Source organism: Garra rufa, chromosome 16 (assembly GCF_049309525.1).
Source record: "Garra rufa chromosome 16, GarRuf1.0, whole genome shotgun sequence".
NCBI classification, from domain to species: Eukaryota; Metazoa; Chordata; class Actinopteri; order Cypriniformes; family Cyprinidae; genus Garra; species Garra rufa.
The window spans coordinates 34,584,553-34,604,086 of record NC_133376.1 but is presented as its reverse complement, the minus strand read 5'-3'; the positions used below and the strand labels follow the sequence as shown (position 1 = coordinate 34,604,086).

General features: G+C 37.6%; 1 protein-coding gene across 1 annotated transcript in view; it reads right to left on the bottom strand.

Moving 5' to 3' along the window:
- The window catches only part of fat1b (FAT atypical cadherin 1b), a 47,516-nt gene extending 28,224 nt beyond the window's left edge, over window positions 1–19,292 (bottom strand). The window contains exons 1-10 of the mRNA XM_073821106.1: window positions 16,031–19,292; window positions 13,633–13,947; window positions 11,732–11,793; window positions 10,780–11,094; window positions 10,370–10,580; window positions 8,275–8,340; window positions 7,942–8,081; window positions 4,731–5,006; window positions 4,417–4,627; window positions 235–4,293 (exon numbers count right to left, since the gene is read on the bottom strand). Coding sequence (XP_073677207.1) covers window positions 235–4,293; window positions 4,417–4,627; window positions 4,731–5,006; window positions 7,942–8,081; window positions 8,275–8,340; window positions 10,370–10,580; window positions 10,780–11,094; window positions 11,732–11,793; window positions 13,633–13,947; window positions 16,031–19,292 — 8,917 coding nt within the window. The remainder of the gene's footprint in view (window positions 1–234; window positions 4,294–4,416; window positions 4,628–4,730; window positions 5,007–7,941; window positions 8,082–8,274; window positions 8,341–10,369; window positions 10,581–10,779; window positions 11,095–11,731; window positions 11,794–13,632; window positions 13,948–16,030) is intronic.
- Window positions 19,293–19,534: the final 242 nt, after the last annotated feature.

The window sequence follows — 19,534 nt, the reverse complement described above, 5'->3', positions numbered from 1 at the left end:
CTTTTTTTCTCAGATTTATGATATAAACTCGCAATTCTGACATTTTTCTCAGAATTTATATAATCTCACAATTCTAAAAAAAACTGTTAGATAAAAAGTTGCAGTTACCTTTTTTTATTTTTTTTTTAGTAACTGAAACAAGCTTCTGTATTTCAGAGTAAATGATAACAATTATGGCGATCTCTTCAGTTTAATGAATCTCACTGGTTTCACTTAGTAGCATGGACAGTGTACCTGTGATAAAGCAGCTGAACCTCCTGTTGGCCTCCTCACTGTCAGAATCAGTATAGCTGAGAATAGTGACAACTGTGTCTGGTTTAGATTCATCTTCTCTCACAGTGCCTTTAAAAAATGCTTCTGTAAATAACGGAGGGTTGTCGTTTGTGTCCAAAACGGTCACTTCTACAACAGTAGTGCCTGTCATCTGCAGCCCCTGGGCTCGGTCTGTGGCCAGCACTGTGACTCGATATCGGTCTGTCTTTTCTCTATCAATCTCTCTGAGGGTGGTTATCCAGCCCGTCTCACAGTCCACTGCAAACATCTCCAGAACATCAGAATGCTCCTGGATTTCATCCAGATTATAAGTGACTTGACCATTCATCCAGGAATCTAGATCGGTGGCTTTGACTTGCACTACTGACGCCCCTTTTAGAAGATTTTCAACAATATATGACTGGTAGGGGTAGGAGTCAAACTGTGGGCTGTTGTCATTAACATCCTTGAGATGGATACTCACATCTATAATTGAGACAATTTCCATGCCATCTTCAGCATCTCGGACTTGCACTGCAAGCTGATACTGTTTAATAGTTTCATAGTCAAGTCTTTTTGTGAGTGTAAGCTTTCCAGTACGGCTGTCAATAGCAAAGACACCATCTTTGTTGCTCTCAGGGGTGTTTCCACCAACAAGGCTGTAGATCACAGGCCGCTCATTCTCGGTTTGGAAGATATCCATCTCACTTCCGACAGCCAGGTCTTCTGAAAGCTCCAGCCACAGTGACGGCTCTGCAAACTTTGGGATTGATGTTTCAGGGGGAACTATTCTAATTGAAACTGGGATAACAGATTGCCTTGGTGGGCTTCCAGAATCTTTAGCCTTCACAAATAAGGAATAGAGGCCATTTTCCAGTCCAATTAGACTTTCCTTTGTGACAATTGCCCCACTAAGTGGATGAATTTCAAAGTGCCCTATCTCAGAGTCAATAGTGTAAATGATTTCAGCGTTACTTCCCTCATCTTCATCTACTGCAGATGTTTTGATCACCGTTGTTCCACTGGGAGCATCTCTGGGCACCGTAACTTTATATTCTGAAAGCATGAATTTGGGTGTATTGTCATTCACGTCAGAGAGAATTACAATAACGGTACAAAAGCCTAATCGACCACCGCCATCTTTAGCCATTAAACTGATGGTCATTGTTTTCTCGTCTGAGTTTTCTCTGTCAAAACTCTCCACTGTGTGAATCCAGCCATCATCACTGATAGTAAATTTATCCCTGGCGATATCATTTACAATGAAGAATGTCAACTCTCCATATATCCCTGGGTCTTTGTCAATGGCTTTGACTTGTCCAACAATTGTACCAACTGGAGAGTTCTCAGCGAGCTCAATAACATACTCATCCTGGGTAAATGATGGCCTGTGGCTGTTCTCACCCATCACATAGATGTTTGCCTCAGCGGTACTTCTAAAAACACCATCAGTTACAGACAAAATTAAGCTGTAGAAGTGCCTAAGAGACTGTTGGCCGATGTTGGCAATCACAATTTCTCCACTTGATGCATCAATGGCAAAGATACTGTTGTCATTTCCAGACAAAATAGCATACTTAAGCTGACTAGTTCCACGGCTGTCAGCATCATATGCTTTAACACAGGTCACAAGCCGCCCTGGAGAAGAAATTGTACTTATGGTGGCATTATAAAGCTTCTGTGTGAAAACAGGCGGGTTGTCATTAAGATCTGTTACGTATATGATCACTTGGACCTCAGCAGACTGCTGAAACGCTCCATGGTCAACTGCTTTTACAATAAGTTCATGCTGTGTTTGGGTTTCGTGGTCCAATAGTCTCGCAGTCCAAATGACTCCAGTCTCAACATCTATTCTGAAGTGATCTGAAGTGCCTCCATCCTTTTCATACAGCTGATAAAACAATATTGCATTGCTTCCCGTGTCAGAGTCCATGGCTTTCACTTGTAGCACAGAGGCTCCAATTACAACAGATTCAGAGATGCTGATGTTATACACTGCCGCTTCGAATTTGGGTGCATTGTCGTTGACGTCTTCCAATATGATATCTACAAAAACATCAGAGTTGGCCCCGGTTAGAGAGTCTGTCGCTTGGATGCATAACCGATATGCAGGATGAGCCTCATAATCCAACGGCTGGATGACTTCAATGAGTCCCGAATTGAAATCAATGTTGAACTGATTGAATGGGTTTCCCCCACAGATGCTGTAGACCGTATGAGGTCCTGTAGATTCATTAACCACAGTTTGGAGTATAGAAGTACGTAATTGGACATTCTCAGGGATTTCAGTTTTGTAAAATGGTCTTTCAAACACTGGCGTGGCTTTGTTCACCACTGAAATAACAACCTCTGCTTTTGAAGACAATGGTGGTTCGCCTCCGTCTTGTGCAGTGATGTTAATAACAAATTTTCCAATGCTTTTGAGCTCAAGAGGTCTCTTAAGAGAGATTTCTCCAGAAGGGCTTACCTGAAAATATTTATCATGTCCTTTCAAATAGTACATAACCTCTGCGTTTCTGCCAATGTCTTTGTCCACACTGGCCACCTTCTTGAAAACCGAACCTACGGTTTTGTCAGTCGGAACGATGACATTATAGGGCTGATCTACAAAGACGGGGGCATTATCATTCACGTCTTCAACATGCACTCTCACAAGCACATGGGCGGTGCCGTTTAACCTTGTCTCTTTTGAAACCTCCACAAAGATTTCAAATGAATCCTGCTCCTCACGATCAAACGGGACGCCTGTGGAGAAGAGCACTCCAGATGTGCGTCCAATTTCAAATTTGCAGTTAGGGTTGAGAATAGAATAAAACAAAGGCTCGTTGACTCTATTTCCAACCACAGAGAGTATTGCCAGGGTTTTCTTCTCCTCTAAGTTTTCCTCCACATAGGCGGTGAAAATTTCTTGAGTGAACTTCAGATTGTGACCTTTATTTTCTTTAACGCTGACTTTAACAGTTGCAGTCCCAGTAAAGCTTCCATCAGAGACTCTGAGCGTCAGTCTGTACGTGCTCCGCAACTGTGTAGCATTTCGTACAAAAATGTCACCTGAAGTTGAATCAAGCAGGAATTTGTTACCTATGTTGCCATCGACAAGTTCAAAGCGCAGTTTGGTGTCTGGCAGTGAGTCCTCATCTGTAGCCTTTACGGTTGTTACTTTAACTCCTTTGTAGGTTGGAAGGAGAAGTGTTGTCTCATATGACTCCTGAGTGAATTTTGGAGCACAGTCATTGATGTTAATAACATATATAGTCACATTAGCAGTGTTTCGAGCAAACAAACATGGAATTCCAGTATCATGAACCTGAACTCTGAAGTTAAACACCTTTCTCTGCTCATAATCCAAGTTGCTGAGAGTTTGAATAGCTCCGGTGCCAGAATCAATTGAAAAATAGTTATGAACATATGGCTCAACAATCTCATAAACAAGCCTGGCGTTTGAGTGCTGATCAGCATCTGTTGCGCGAACAACAAGCGGAACATTTTTAGAAGTCAGAACTACACTTCTGACAATCGCTGACTCGCTGATGAAGCCGGTAAATTCAGCTTGAGTGAAAACAGGAGGATTGTCATTTTCATCCTTTAGCTGAATGTTTACTGTGACACTGCTTGACCTTTCGGTCATGTCTGACCCTTGCACAATCAGTTTATATGACGAAAGAGTTTCAAAGTCCAGTTTTTTCCTTGTGATGACAGCACCAGAGTTTGGATTGACGTCAAACGCACTGTTCACATTTCCTTCTTTGATCTGATAGTACATGGTTGATTGACTGAAGGCTGAGACTAAAGTTATAAAACTCCCAACTGGGACAGATTCGCTGATTTCAGCTGATATTGAATTGAAAGGGAACTTTGGGTTGGTATCATCCGAGATGGTGACCGTGATCTTGACGGTTGTAACCACACTGAGAGGTGGTTGTCCTTTATCTGTTGCTTTAATTATCAATTCATATTGATCTTTGTATTCACGATCAAGTTCTCTTGCAACTGATACAATGCCTGAAGATTGATCAATGTTGAAGGAATTTCCAAGATTTCCTATACCATCAGAGAAAGGGAAAAGACACATAAAGAAACATAATTTTGTTGATTATCTCATTAGCCATTGACAAAGCAATTCTATTTGTATATTAATGCAGTTTTATTAGAGCTATGCTGTACCTGAATCTATGCTGTAGAGGATTTCAGCATTTATGCCTTTGTCTTTGTCCAGAGCGGTGACCTGTAACACAGATGAACCAATCGCAGCTGTCTCAAACACACAGGCGGTGTACTGAGAGCTGGTGAACCACGGTGCATTGTCATTACTGTCCTCTACGTTGATGATCACTCTCACAACATTACTCTTCACAGGCACACCTTGATCCCTAACCTGGAATAAAATGGCATACTGTAACAACCAGATGGTAATTTATTATGCAGTTCTTTTTCTAATGCATAATGTAGAGGACAAAAAAGATTATACATGGCCTTACCATTACTGTGAGGATGTGTCTGTGTATGGTTTCCTGGTCCAGGTTTTCAGCGGTGTACAGAAAGCCCGTTCCAGGATCAAGACGAAACTTTTTCAGACTGAACAAGTCTGTGCTGCTCAACAGTGTGTAGGATAATTTGTTGTTCTCATCTTTATCTGTTGCATTTATTTCCAATATCTTCATACCAGGCAGAGTTTCCTCTGGAATACTTATCTCATATTGGTTTTGGCCAAACTGAGGGCGGTGTTCATTTGTGTCGATAACTTGAATTATGACCTGTTTAACAAAGACAAACCACAGAGTTTAAATACAGCATATATGCATTTATAGTAACTCTAAAAAGCACTTCTGTATCATATTTAATGCACCATTTTTTAAGGTCTTTAAATTTACTAAAATTCTGTTGTCTGATTTATAAGTTATAATTTTTGTACCAAGTAAAATGCCTTCATAATAATTCTAAAAGAAAAAAACCTTCAGGTTATTTGTTGTGAGCTTTTTTATATTGTATTTTATATTGTTAGTGATATTTCAGTATGTTTTGTTTGTTGAAAAATAATGTGAAAATTATCAGGCTGTGTATCATGACTATTATTGTCAGGCTTCATGAGGTTAAAAGATTATATTATATTATATTTTTAAAAATAAAGTATAATAAAGTTTTTTCTTTTCTTTTTTTTCTCTAAAACCACATTTTATTTAAGTTTTATTGGTTAAATAAACATTTCTTACACTATCAGAAAAAGAAAAGAAAAAAAAAATAATTTTATATTTTTACATTAACAATGTAATCAATGTTCTGTTTATTAAAACCAAGTATAAATCTAATCAAGTGCTTTTAGTATTATTTATTTATTTTACATTTATTTCGAAAATAATAACTCAAGGCAGTAACACTTTAAACAATATAATTTATTTGTGAACTTATGTTTAGCTATTCTTTTTATTTAACTCTTTTAACTTTTTTTTTTCTTTTTTTCAGACCATCAGTCATCAAACTTCAGTAAATATTGGTCTCAAACACAGATTTACTATAAATTTCACCAGTGTAGTTATTCTTCAAAAACTCCCACAGATCATGTTTTCATGCCAATTTTAAGTTTTTTGACGTAACAAAGTGCGCACAAATTCAAGAGGCGGGATATATCGCATTCGCAATCACATCCGAACATAACCTTATCATATCACGATGTAAACGCTGTAACTTTACCTGCTGGTGTCGCTGTTGGACAATGTTTCTTTAGAAAAACAAGTTATTATACACTGGATTATACAGTTATTATATTATATATTATTATGTTTAGCAACCATAGTGGCATTGAGATCAGTTGAGAAACAAATGGGAAAAATTCAGCTGTTGCATACAGTGCCTTGTGAAATTATTCATACCCCTTCATTTTTTTTCACATTTTGTTATGTTGCTGCCTTATGTTAAACTACTTTAAATTACTTTTTTTTCCCACATCAATCTACACTCCCTACTCCATAATGGCAAAGCAAAAAATAGGTTTTTAACATTTGTGCAAATTTATTAAAAATAAAAAACTGAAAAGATCCTGTTGCATAAGTATTCATACCCTTTTCTGGGACACTCGAAATTTAGCTCAGGAGCATTCATATTGCTTCTAGATGTTACTACACTTCGAGTGGAGTTAAACTGTGGCAAATTCATTTGAATGAGTATGATTTAGAAAGGCACACACCTCTCAGAAAAGGTCTAACAGCTGAAAATGTATATCAGAGCAAAAACCAAGTCCTGAGGTCAAGACGAGCGTTAAGGGAATTATCTAGGGAAGAGTTCAGAAAAAAATCTGCTGCATTGAAGGTTCACAGAAGCATGTAGCCTCCGTTATCCATAATGGAAGACGATTGGAACAACTAGGACTCTAGAAAATGTCTGCCAGCCCCCATCCAAGCTGACAGAGCTTGAGAGGTGAAAAGGTGAGGCAAAGAATGGCAGATAATTGCCAAATGCAGATGTGCAAAGCTTGTCACATCATACCCAAAAAGACTTGAGGCTGTAAAGGTGCTTCAACTATGTACTGAGTTAAGGGTATGAATACTTATGCAATGTACTTATTTCAGTGTTTTATTTTTAAAACATTTGTGAAATTTGCAAATCTGGTTTTTGCTTTGTCATTATTATGGTGTATGGAGGGTAAATTGATGTGGGGAAAAAATAATTTAAAGCAGTTTAACATAATGCTGCAACAACACAAAATGTGAAAAAAATGAATACTTTTGCAAGGTATTTCCAAAAACTATATTTCAAGTTCATCATACTAGCTATACACTCATGTTTGTTGGAGGATGGTATGTTTACTCAAGCAACAAGAACATACGTGCGTATGATTTGACTGGAGTCATGAAATTTATGAAAATCTGTAATTCACACAGAAACTGCCCACAAGTAAAAAGCCCATTATGGGATGACAAACTGTACTGAGTGCAATCTCCTGGAGGGCATGCTCTCTGCAACAGGAGCGATGGGCTGAGGGCTGAAACGGAGCTCTCTTTTAAAACATTACTCCCTCTCACATCATTCTTTGCCTCTGGGTCTGCTCACACTGATGGATGAGTCTCGCACTGTGACCTGATAAGGCTGGCTGGCTTGGCTGATACATGCAGGTATCGCCCAAGGAGAGGTATGTTCACACCATGACAAAAGGACAAAGGAAACCTGTACATTCGAAAGACAGCCAGAGAGCTCGAGTCCAGCCAAGTCTAGTATTGCAATATGCAGGTGGCAGGGCACATTCCAGCTAGTTGAGATATCACGTTTTTGACATGGAATTAAATATGTTCTACTGAGATTAAATCTGATCTGTCACGTGTAGCAAGACAAAGAAATTAAATGGATATAACTAAATTCTGTACTTTTTTAGACACGTGATCAACAGGTTAAGATATCAAGCGTTTAGGAGAAAGCAAAATGATATGTTTGCTTTCTGACGAATTTGAATCTGTCGTTTATTGTGTGGCATGTAATCTTGTTCATTTTAAATGGTTTATGCAATTTGAGCAGTGACGGAATGTATAGGTAATACTAAGCAACAAAACAATTATCCTGTCACAATACAGATGCACGCGTATGCTTTTGTCAAAAGCAAAGATGTGCATCATTTTTCTTATCCTTCATCTATTATTCAACCGCTCCAGTTTTATAAATACATGGGCAATTTCTTGGTAAGTGCCATTAAAGACAAAACACCTGTGTGCTGATAGATCTCGTTCCATCTGTTGCTTCAACAGTGAGGTTGTAATTTGACTGCCGTTCAGCATCTAGAGCGCCAGCGATGAAGATTGTGCCACTCGCCCTCTCCACGTCAAAGCGGCTGTCAGCGTTTCCACCTGTTAGTAAAAATACAGAGAGCGGTCGCATTTTAACAGGTGTCATTTTTGCATAATCTATCATTTGCATCAGCTATTAAAGTAGCAAACATTCAAAGAAAGTAAATAATGTGCAAGATCTCTTTCACAGAATACAGATTCTGTGAAGCTGTAAGATAACTAAAAAGCAATATTTCTATTTCTCAGCAGATACCTGCTGTACAGCTCAGGTCACAAGCCATCTGTAGGATGTGAAAAACCTCTTTAACATGTGTGACTCCTTGTGAAGCAAGAGTAGAAAAGCAGAGGAGGCAGACAAGAAGGCGGCGGAGGAAAGAAAAAACATTTAGTTAGTTGAAAGCTGATTAGGGCCAAATCAAGGTTGGGTTATTGAAGATCAAATAAACATTGAACAATAAAGAGCTGAAGCATCAAGAATAGAAACTACAGATGACTAAACATTGTATGTATTGCTTTCTTTTAAAAGAGTAATTCACCCAAAAATGCATTTCCATTTATTCACCCTCATGTCGTTCCAATCCTGATGATGTTCTGGCTTCAGAAGATAAATGGAGAAATGTACCAATGATTTTTTCCCCCAGTGCAATTACCTTGAATGAGAACTGAGGCTTTAAAACTTCAAAAAGCACCATAAAAGTGCTGCATGATTTGTGTGCTATGTCTTCTGAACCCAATTGGAATGAAGTTTAAATAAAGGCAAATCCCCCAAAATCATTTCCTCACCCTCATGTTATTTCAAGCCTGTGTGAGAGATTTAAAAGAACACTGGAAACCAGAAAATGCTGGAACTCAATGATTATCATAGTATGGATGAAAAAACAGACATCTTGTTAGATCAAAGAAACACACAGGTTTGAAACAATATGAGGTCAGATTTTTCATATTAATGTGACCTAGTCATGATAGAAGTACCGTTACTATAACATGAAATGATTTGCCATCTTTCCAATTAATCATCTCATTTAGATCAGAAGACTTAAATTGAGCTGAGGTCAAAAGTTTACATACACCTTGCAAATCAGCAAAATGTTAATTATGTTACCAAAATAAGAGGGCTCATACAAAATACATGTTATTTTTTATTTAGTACTGATCTGAGTAAGATATTTCACATAAAAGATGTTTACGTATAGTCCACAAGAGAAAATAATAGATGTATTTATAAATATGACCTTTTACAAAGTTTACATACACTTTTGTTATCTGAATGATCCACAGCTGTGTTTTTTTGGTTTTGTTTAGTGATAGTTGTTCATGAGTCCCTTGTTTGTCCTGAACAGTTAAACTGCTTGCTGTTCTTCAGAAACATCCTTCAGGTCCCACAAATTCTTTGGCTTTTCATCATTTTCATGTATTTGAACCCTTTCCAACAATGACTGTATGATTTTGAGATCCATCTTTTCACACTGAGGACAACTGAGGGACTCATATGCAACTATTTCAGAAGTTTCAAATGCTCACTTCATGCTTCAGAAGGAAACATGTTGCATTAAGAGCTGGGGTGAAAACTTGTGTACATTTTTCTTAATTTGCCAAAATATCCTTTTTTTTTTCATTTAGCACTGCCCTTCAGAATCTACTGAAGATTCTGCTTGCTTATTTCCCAGAAGACAAAATAAGTTCAATTTACCCTGATCTTCAAATTCAAACATCTTTCACCCTTAATGCATTGTGTTTCCTTCTGAAGCATCAGTGAGCATTTGGACTTTCTGTAATAGTTGCAAATGAGTCCCTCAGTTGTCAGTGTAAAAAGATGGACCTCAAAATCATACAGTCATTGTTGGAAAGGGTTCAAATACACAAAAATGCTGGAAAACCAAAGAATTTGTGGGACCCGAAGGATTTTTCTGAAGAACAGCAGGTAGTTTAACTGTTCAGGACAAACAAGGGACTTATGTACTATCACTACAACACAGTATTAAGAATCAAGTGTATATAAACTTTTGACCAGGGTCATTTTTGTAAATTCAACTATTATTTTCTGTTGTGGACTATATGTATACGTCTTTTATAGTACAGTAGGTTTAAAATGTTGTGCATGAGACACTTTATGAAAACAATGATGCTTTTATGTCCTTTTTGATGCTGGATGCTCCAGTCCAATCTCTAGTCATAGTGATTGCATGAAATAGAGAAGACCACCATACTCTTGAAAAATTCCCCTGCTGTGCTTCACTGAAGATAGAGAGTCATATGGGTTTGGAATCACATGAGGGAGAGTAAATGACAGAATATTCATTTTTGGAAATATTCTTTTAAAGCTGATTGTAGAGCTTTTAGATCTTTACCTTTGATTGTAAACCATACAGGGGAGTCAAGTGGCTGAGCGCTGATGACTCCCACCATATGGGCCACTGGATCGCTCTCCATCACGGAGAATGAAAGCGGAATCTCCTCAAACGCCAGCGGTTGTTTAGCCAGCTTAGGCTTTGGAATCCACTCAATGTGCAACCGACAGATGGACGACTTTGAAGGCCTTCCATTGTCTGATGCTTTAATCTGCAAGAGAGCAGTGTGAGTGTTTTCTCTTGTTTCTTGAAGATTTAAATTACAGTGTTATTCAATTTATTTAACAAAATATTTAAGTTGCATTTGGATCAAAAATATGAAAGGGCGTGTACTCATTCAATTTGAAGCCACAAATACGCCTCTATCAAGTCTGACACCATTTGGAGACTAGGAATTGAAATAAACGTACCGTGAGAATATGATACTCCCCTGCTGCAAAAGCCTCTTTGGAAAGCACAAACCCAGTTGTGGGCTCAATGAAGAATTTCCCATGCTCTTCAGCCTCCTCGATTGTGTATGAGATATCAGAGGAGGGACTCTCATCTCTGTCATAAGCAATCACTCGATAAATTGGCTCCCATTCCACTGCCTCTGGTCGTTCCACCAGCTTGATTTTAAAGCTCTTTTCCAAGAACTGGGGACTGTTGTCATTTTCATCCAATACGCTGACTATCACACGAACCACTGTAGACTTGGATGGGCTGCCATCATCCGAAACAGTGATCTGTTAAAAAAGAAAAAACACATCTCATGCCTGAGAGCTTAAGAAACTGCTGCCAGAGTAAACATGAGGGAGGCATAAAATGTATTCAATTTAATGTAAACTTCAAAATCGCTTCAACGTGAACAGTTCACCCAAAAACTATCATTGCTGGGTGATAACTGATTAGCCTACATGTAATCTGGATTATGTAATCAGATTTCAAAAATTAACTACTTGTTATTAGATTACATTAAATTTTTAAATACTTGTAATCAGGCTATGGTTACTTTTTTATTGATTGCATGATTACATATTCACACAATACCAAACAAATTATTTATAATTAATTCAGTTAAAGGGAAATCTTGTAACAGATTACATTACAAACTACAGTTTTTGTCATGTAATTTGCAATAACAGATTACAATTTGTAAGTAATCTACTCAATACAGCACACCATCGTGTCATTTTAAACCTGTATGGTGTCATTTTTTTCAGTGAAACACTAAATTACAACATCTTGAAAGAACATTTTCATTCAGACTACTTTTACAGTGCTTTTTATGTCCTTTTTGGAGCTTGGCCTTGTTTTATGCTCTGTGGAAGTCAAATGAACTTGTCCAAATACAAAGTCAACAGTTACAGGAGTGCAGCTTACTTCAAGAAGATGCTCTGCTTGCTTTTCTCTGTCCAGTTTCCGTGATGTTGTTGTTATCAACCCTGTGCATAACAAATAGTATAGTTCAGCATGTTTCTGTCTCTAACTGAAAAATCTGTCTGTCAGTACTAAAAGATTCAAGCTGTTCTCTTGACACACAGAAAAGAAACATTCAGGCTTGACAGATGAATCTATCCTTAATTGTATATTCTCCTCAGAGAGAGTTGAATTGCTTCAAGTATTGCCAAAAAAAAAAAAAAACATAAATGGAGTCGTAGTTTAGAGTGTACTGTGCTTGCTGTTCCTTGAAGCGCTATCTGAACGGTCACAATTTTTTCCTGAAAAAACATTCCGTTCTTAATGTACCAACTAAGTTCAATGTGTTCGATTGACTTTGGCATGGAAATCCTTTGAAAAACTTTTTACTTGCGCTGTTGAGACTTTAAGATGAGCTGACTGAGTGTGGCAAGTAATTTGTTGGAGGAGAAATCAATTGACGCGTCAAATTAATTAGCTGCATTCATTACTTGTGCTGCTCAGTGAATGTAATTAACCAGCTGGTGTGAATATCAATTATGGCTATATACTGTATGAAAAACTTCAGGAAAGATGTCAAAACCTATATGGCATATGTGTTATTTGCAAGTACATTTGTGAACATTAACATTATTATTCATAAATGTTTGACTTGTATCTCCCTCACAGGTGTGAGGACGTGGCAGCACTCAAATGTTGCAATTTATTAAGAAAGCTTCACAGCTGAGGTCAAAAGTTTACATACACCTTGCAGAATCTGCAAAATGTTAATTATTTTTAGCAAAATAAGAGGGATCATACAAAATTAAAGTTGTTTTTTTTTATTTAGTACTGACCTGAATACGATATTTCACATTGAAGATATTTACATGTATTCCACTTTTTTTTCTTTTGCTTAGTGATAGTCCCTTGTTTGTCCTGAACAGTTAAACTGCCCACTGTTTTTCAGAAAAATCCTTCAGGTCCCACAAATTCTTTGGTTTTTTAGCATTTTTGTGTGTTTGAAGCCTTTCCAACAATGACTTTATGATTTTGAGATCCATCTTTTCACACTGAGGACAATTTAGGGACTCATAAGCAACTATTACAAAAAGTTAAAACGCTCACTGATGCTCCAGAAGGACAAAAAGACGAAGAGCCGGGGGGGGAATGAAACTTTTGAACGGAATGAAAATGTGTGCTTTTTTTTTTATTTTGCCTAAAAATCATATTTTTCATAATCATTTAATTTAGTACTGCCCTTCAGAAGCTACGTAATATACTTACATGTTTCCCAGAAGACAAAATAAGTTGCATTTACCCTGATTAAATTCAAAAAGTTTTCACCCCCCAGCTCTTAATGCATTGTGTTTCTTTCTGAAGCATCAGTGAGCGTTTGAACCTTCTGTAATAGTTGCATATGAGTCTCTCAGTTGTCTTCAGTGTGAAAAGATGGATCTCCAAATCATACAGTCATTAACAAAGGACTCATGAACAACTATCACTAAACAAAAAAAAAAAAAAAACACACAGCTGTGGATCAAAAGTAAACTTTTGAACAGGGTCATTTTTATAAATTGAACTATTATTTTCTCTTTTGGACTATATGTAAACGTCTTTAATGTGAAATATCTTATTCAGGTCAGTACTAAATAAAAAATAACATGCATTTTGTATGATCCCTCTTATTTTAGTAAAATAATAAATAATAACATTTTGCAGATTCTGCAAGGTGTATGTAAACTTTTGACCTCAACTGTATCTCTATATGTGTATATACTCAAACACAGGGTTTTAAAATGTAAAAAAAAAAAATTCAATTCCTTCTTTACTTTTTTTTAAAACTCAAATCCATAGGCAGATTTTGATGAGAGGTATCAACGTACCTGTCTGGGAGTTGATGGTGAAAAATCCCTGTGGATTTCCACTGGTTATTTTATATGAGAGATTATCCCTTGATTTGGAGTCCAGGTCAAATGCTTGGATCTGGATGACAGAGACGTCTCTGGGAGAGTTCTCAGATATAGAAGAATAGTACACAGGCTCTGTTGTCAGTGGAGCATTATCATTGACATCTTGAACCTCAATGTAGACCTCCACGAATGAGGAAAGCGGCACAATTCCCTGGTCTGTAGCATAGATTGTGAGCCAGTAATGATTGGTAGTCTCACGATCGAGGATCTCTTGTGTCCTTATTATGCCTGTGACAAAGAAAAGAAGAAGGAACATGTTGCACTACATGTTAGGCACTTTAAAAAGCGAAACGCACTTTAAATATTTGGACTAAGAAAGCACCAACGGTGCTGCCATAAAACCATGTCACATGGTACTGAGAGTTTTGCATTGTAAACTCTAAAGTCTAGATAAGGGTGAAGCAGAAATTAACCATACAAAGTAGAATCGACTGGCACAACGCTAATAATGTTCTTTTAAAATGAAAACTGTTATCAACATAGAAGCAAAAAATGGGTCTATTATCTAGCAGGGAATTGAGAATTCATTACGCGGACATTTGCATAAAAGATTAAATGTGTAAAGGGCAGACATTGTACATAAAATATTGAGTGAATAAAAGGAGATGAGGCAGCTCTTTTTGTTCGTCTGTCTCTCGGCAGTGTCTGCTTTCATGCTGTGGGCTTTCTTCTAAAGGTAACGGCGTGGCTTCTACAACTCCAGTAACACTTGATAAGCTCTTTCCTCAGGGTGAAAGTCTCCAGCATATCACTCTTTGTTTTTCCCTCTTTTTCTCTCTGTTTTTCATTCTTTCTCTCTTAGATGTCTTTAGTGCACACAGTGGCCTCAAAACATACTGTACACTTCAGTCACACTTAAAATGAATACATTTTATTATATATGATAACATTTCAAAATGGTATATGCAAGCATCACAGTAACACCACCAGTTGTTCACTTCACTAAGCTATTTTACAGATTTCTTACAACCAGCGTTGGGGAAAGTCACTTCTAAAATTCATTACAATATTCGTTACTTCATAATTAGTTACTTTTTATGAAAAGTAATGCAATGCACTACTTTTGTGTTGCTTTTTGTCACCTGAGCTTGTTAATTTATTTTTAATAACAATAATCCCAGTTGCTATATTTTTGCTAATTATAAAGCCCCTTTCACACCAAAAGTGAAATTAATAAGTCTCAGACTGAAGAAAGTGTCTTTGCACCTCATTCACAATTACTCTCAACATGATGACAGGAGAGATGTCAATCATTAAATGGAAAACTAAAGTAACTTGAGTTACTTATTTGAAAAAGTATCTCAGATATTTCATAGTAAATGTGTTACTTTACTAGTAACTTGAAAAAGTAATCTGATTAAGTAACTTGCATTATTTTTAATGCATTACCTCTAACGTTGCTTATATGATTTTTAGTGTATGTATGAACCATCTCCTCAGATCCTATCAGAAAAACTACAGGTATATCTCATTACATTTTCTATGAACATATTTCACTAACAACTAACATCCAGAAAGAGTCCAAATATTGTTTTTTCTTAATTTTGAACAATACATCAGTTATTTCAGTTACTTTACAATAAGGTGTCATTTGTGTAACATTAGTTAATTTATTAACTAACATTACCGAACAATAAACCATACATTAATAACACCATTTATTTATAAATCTTTGTTAATGTTAGTTAATAAAAAATACAGTTGTTCAGTTTGTTTATGTTAGCTCACAGTGTTAGTTCAACTAATTTCAACAAATACAACTTGTGATTTTAATAATGCATAAGTAAATTCGGAAATTAACATTAATTAAGATTAACCTTGCAAAATGTTACTAATATTTTTAAAGTATAATATTTTTTGTTTAAATGTTTTGCTTGAAAATTATATTTAATATAAAGGACACTTGGTTTTATTTATTTTAATTTTTTTATGGATTTGTATTTGTAATGCAACAACGTTTACAATGCAAAGTGTCCAAACACTTCTGTCTATCTGTCATCAGTTAATATTAATAAATAATTATAGAAAAATCACAGTAAGTGTTCAGTACCAAGAAATCCACATTTAAATAAATAAATAAATAATGCACTTTTCATTTCTTGCACTCTTTTTCCTAGAAAAAAAAATGAATTCACAAGCTTCCATTAATTAATCAAAATATTTTTCAGATGTGGTTTGTAGATTCTCTCAGTAAGAACACTTACTGATGCCTTTTTTGTTTTGAATCCTTGCAACTAATGAGCCAGGCTTATTTTTCCACAGAACAGATTGTTTTTTTCTTTTAAAAATGCAAAAATACTGATAAACTTACCGCTTTCTTCATCAATGGTGAACACACCCAGGCCTGAACCGCCTCGTATGGAGTAGCGAACTTCTCCATCCCTGCCACCGTCCTCATCACGAGCTGTAACTTTCATAACAGAGGTGCCAGCTGGGGCATCTTCACTCACAGCTCCCCAGTCCACGAAGAATGGGAAGGACGGTCGGTACAAGTTCTCATTAACATCCACAATTTCCACATGAATAAAGCAGGATGAGGATAAAGGGTTTGGCTTGCCTCTGTCTTTGGCCTTTGCTGTCAGATTATATACTTGTCTTGTTTCGAAATCAAGAGTCTGAGAGACATACACAGCTCCAGTCATTTTATCCACTTGAAAGCTTCCATCTTCCCCATCTGTTAGACTGAATCTCACCTGTCCGGACAGGCCAAGGTCAGGATCGTGAGTTTCAAGCCAAAGCACCAAGGTGCCCACTGGAATGTCTTCTCTTATTCTGATATGGTAGTGTTGGGGTATAAACGTAGGGGCGTTGTCATTCACATCCTCCAAATTAATCCGTAACAACACTGTTGATACCATTTTAGGCTCATCAACTGCTGAATCAAAAGCAGCCACATTCAAAACAAATGACGGATTGGCTTCTCTGTCTAGTGGACCCACAACACTTACAATCCCTGTTTCTTCATGTATGACGAATTTGTCTGTTTTGGTAAGAAACGAGTATCTAACCAGTCCATTAACCCCTAAATCTTTATCTTTTGCTTCAAGCTGAATGATGTCTGTTGCCATAGCAGTGTCTTCACTTATATCCACTGAATACTCCGACTGAAGGAACTCTGGGCTGTTGTCATTGACGTCTAAAATGTTAACTTCTAGCATGCGAGATGAGGATTTCTGTGGCAAGCCAAGGTCATAAACAGTGATGTTAAGAGTGTAGCGGTCTGTTGTTTCTCGATCAAGTGGCTCGAAAACTTTAAGCCACCCCGTGTCAGATTCTATCGTGAAACAACTATCAAAATCTCCCCCTGAGATCACAAAAAGCAATTTCCCATTGAAGCCAGAGTCTGAATCGGCAGCTCTGAGAAGTGCTACGCTTGTCCCTCTAGGAAGGTCCTCTTTAACTTCTATTACATTTGGAGTGGACTCTATAAAGCGTGGAGTGTGACGGTTAACAGAATGGATGTGTGCGAATTCATCTTCTGCCTCTTTCCGACTGGGCCGTTTAGAGCCGAAAAGCAACAGCCTTCCTAAAGTTCTCAGAATGCCAGTCTCTGCACATTTGGAGCGGACATGTTTAAAAGCGTTAACAACTGTTAGATTTAGGAACATAGGAGTGCTTGACATTTCTCCATCGCTGGCAGTTATTTGCAGGCGGTGGAAAGACTGTTTCACCGCATCGCCATCCCTCAGCGACTTTTTAAGTGTCAGCACCCCAGAGCTGGAATCCAATTCGAAAAGATTCATGTTATTACCACTGTCAATTCTGTACCGCACTACGCCAAGATCATCAGCGTCAATGGCAGACACTACTATTATTTGTTCGCCGACCCCTAGAGATCTTGGCACAGTAACATCACAATCGATATTCTCAAAGTGTGGCTTATTATCGTTCATGTTGGTGAGAGTGATTGAAACAACAGTCTCTGCCTCACGGCGGAAAGGGGAGCCCCAGTCTGAGGCTCGAATCCTTAGGGAAAATTTGCTTGCCATTGTCTCGTAATCTAGATCCTCTGAAGTGCTTATGACACCGGTGAAATAATCCACTATAAAAGGCTGTTTGTTCACATTGACAGTACTGTAGGTGACATAGCCATTTTCTCCATCGTCTTTATCGGTAGCACTGACTGTCAAAACACTTGTTCCTATGGGCACGTGTTCAGCGATACTTGCTTCATAATTAGTCTTTTGAAACGATGGGGCGTTATTGTTCACGTCACTTATACTGACCACCACTTTGGCCACTGCTCGTCTGTCACCTGTAACAACATTGAATTCATATTGACTGACACTTTCTGCTTTTATAGGTGCCACGGTGGTAATAAGGCCTGTGTTTGGATTAATAACAAATGGATTCTCATGTTGTTGCATCTTAAATTGCAACAAGTATTTAATCTGCAAATGCTTCTGTACAGTTTTGACCATAACAACAGAAGAGTGAGGTGGCGCAAACTCACTCAGACTAACTCTATAGACGCTCTTCTCAAATGTAGGAGCTTCTGTGTATTCAAAAGGTGATCTCACCCTCACAACTATCGCTGAGGAAAACTTCGGAGGATTTCCCTTATCTTTGGCCTGCAATGTAAGATTGTAGCCAAAACTATAACCCTCCCATTCAACTTCCTTGACAGCTTTGATTTTGTATTCTTTGCTCCCAGGGTTTGTTCTGTACGTTTTGAACTGCTGGAGCGGATCTCCAGCGACGATGCTCAAAGAGGCAATCTCGCCATTCTGCCCTTCGTCTGCATCCTCCACAGTCACGTACGCATAAGTGGGATCCCTGGTTGCGTTCCATGGAGTTAAAGGGACAGCTGTGATGACAGGTGCATGTTCATTGGCCTGCAGTACGTGCACCTTTAGCTTTGCCGTGCTACTGCTGCTGCTGCTCCCGTAGAGCTTCAGACCTCTGTCCACAGCCAACACATCAATCTCATAAAGAGCCACCTCAGAGTAATCCAGCTTGCCTGTCAGAGTTATAACCCCACTAGTAGGATGAATGGAGAACATGTCAGTCCGCTCTTTGAAGCTGAAATAGTACTCTCCATTGGTGCCTGTGTCAGCATCTGTGGCAAAAACTCTGCCTATGCTTGTTCTGACGGCTGAGTTTTCAGGTGCAAAAAAACTATAAGTAGTCGGTGAGAAAAGAGGTCTGAGATCATTCGTGTCCAGAACTTGTATTTTAACTTGTGTTTGCGTTTCAGCACCTGTATGTCTTTCGATAGCATTTACAGTCAGTAGATAGACGTCTTTTACTTCTCTATTAAGAGTTGCGGAATTCCCTCCTTTGGTTCTTATTCGCAAAAAACAGAAATTGCCCAAAACATACTTCTCTGCTTTGAATAAATTGTCATGGTCACCGGGTTCTATTGTGTACCAAATGTCCCAAGACTGGTTCATCATTAAAATACCCATTTTTATGGGACATTCAACGAAGGTTTTAGCTGCTGAATTTTCATATATCATCACATTGTAAAGTGGGTGAGTAAACTGAAAAGACAATGCATCTTCTATTTGCTGGGCACTTAAGCAAGTCCACATAAACAGCACTAGAAGACAGCTCGTCAAGGATTTACCCATTGTGGCAGGTAATTACAGAGTCAACTGAAAAGTAAAAACAGAGCAACAGGTAGAAGAAAATACAGTAAATATGAGAATAAAACATTATCACAATAATGCATTGATTCAACCACATGTGAAATTATTTAATTCTATAAAGCCTGTATCATATTTGATATGGAAATTTGTTCTTTTTTCTTAGAAAATAAAGGACTTTTAGTAATTGTAAAAATCTCCACCCTCAGGTTTGATACACATGACTT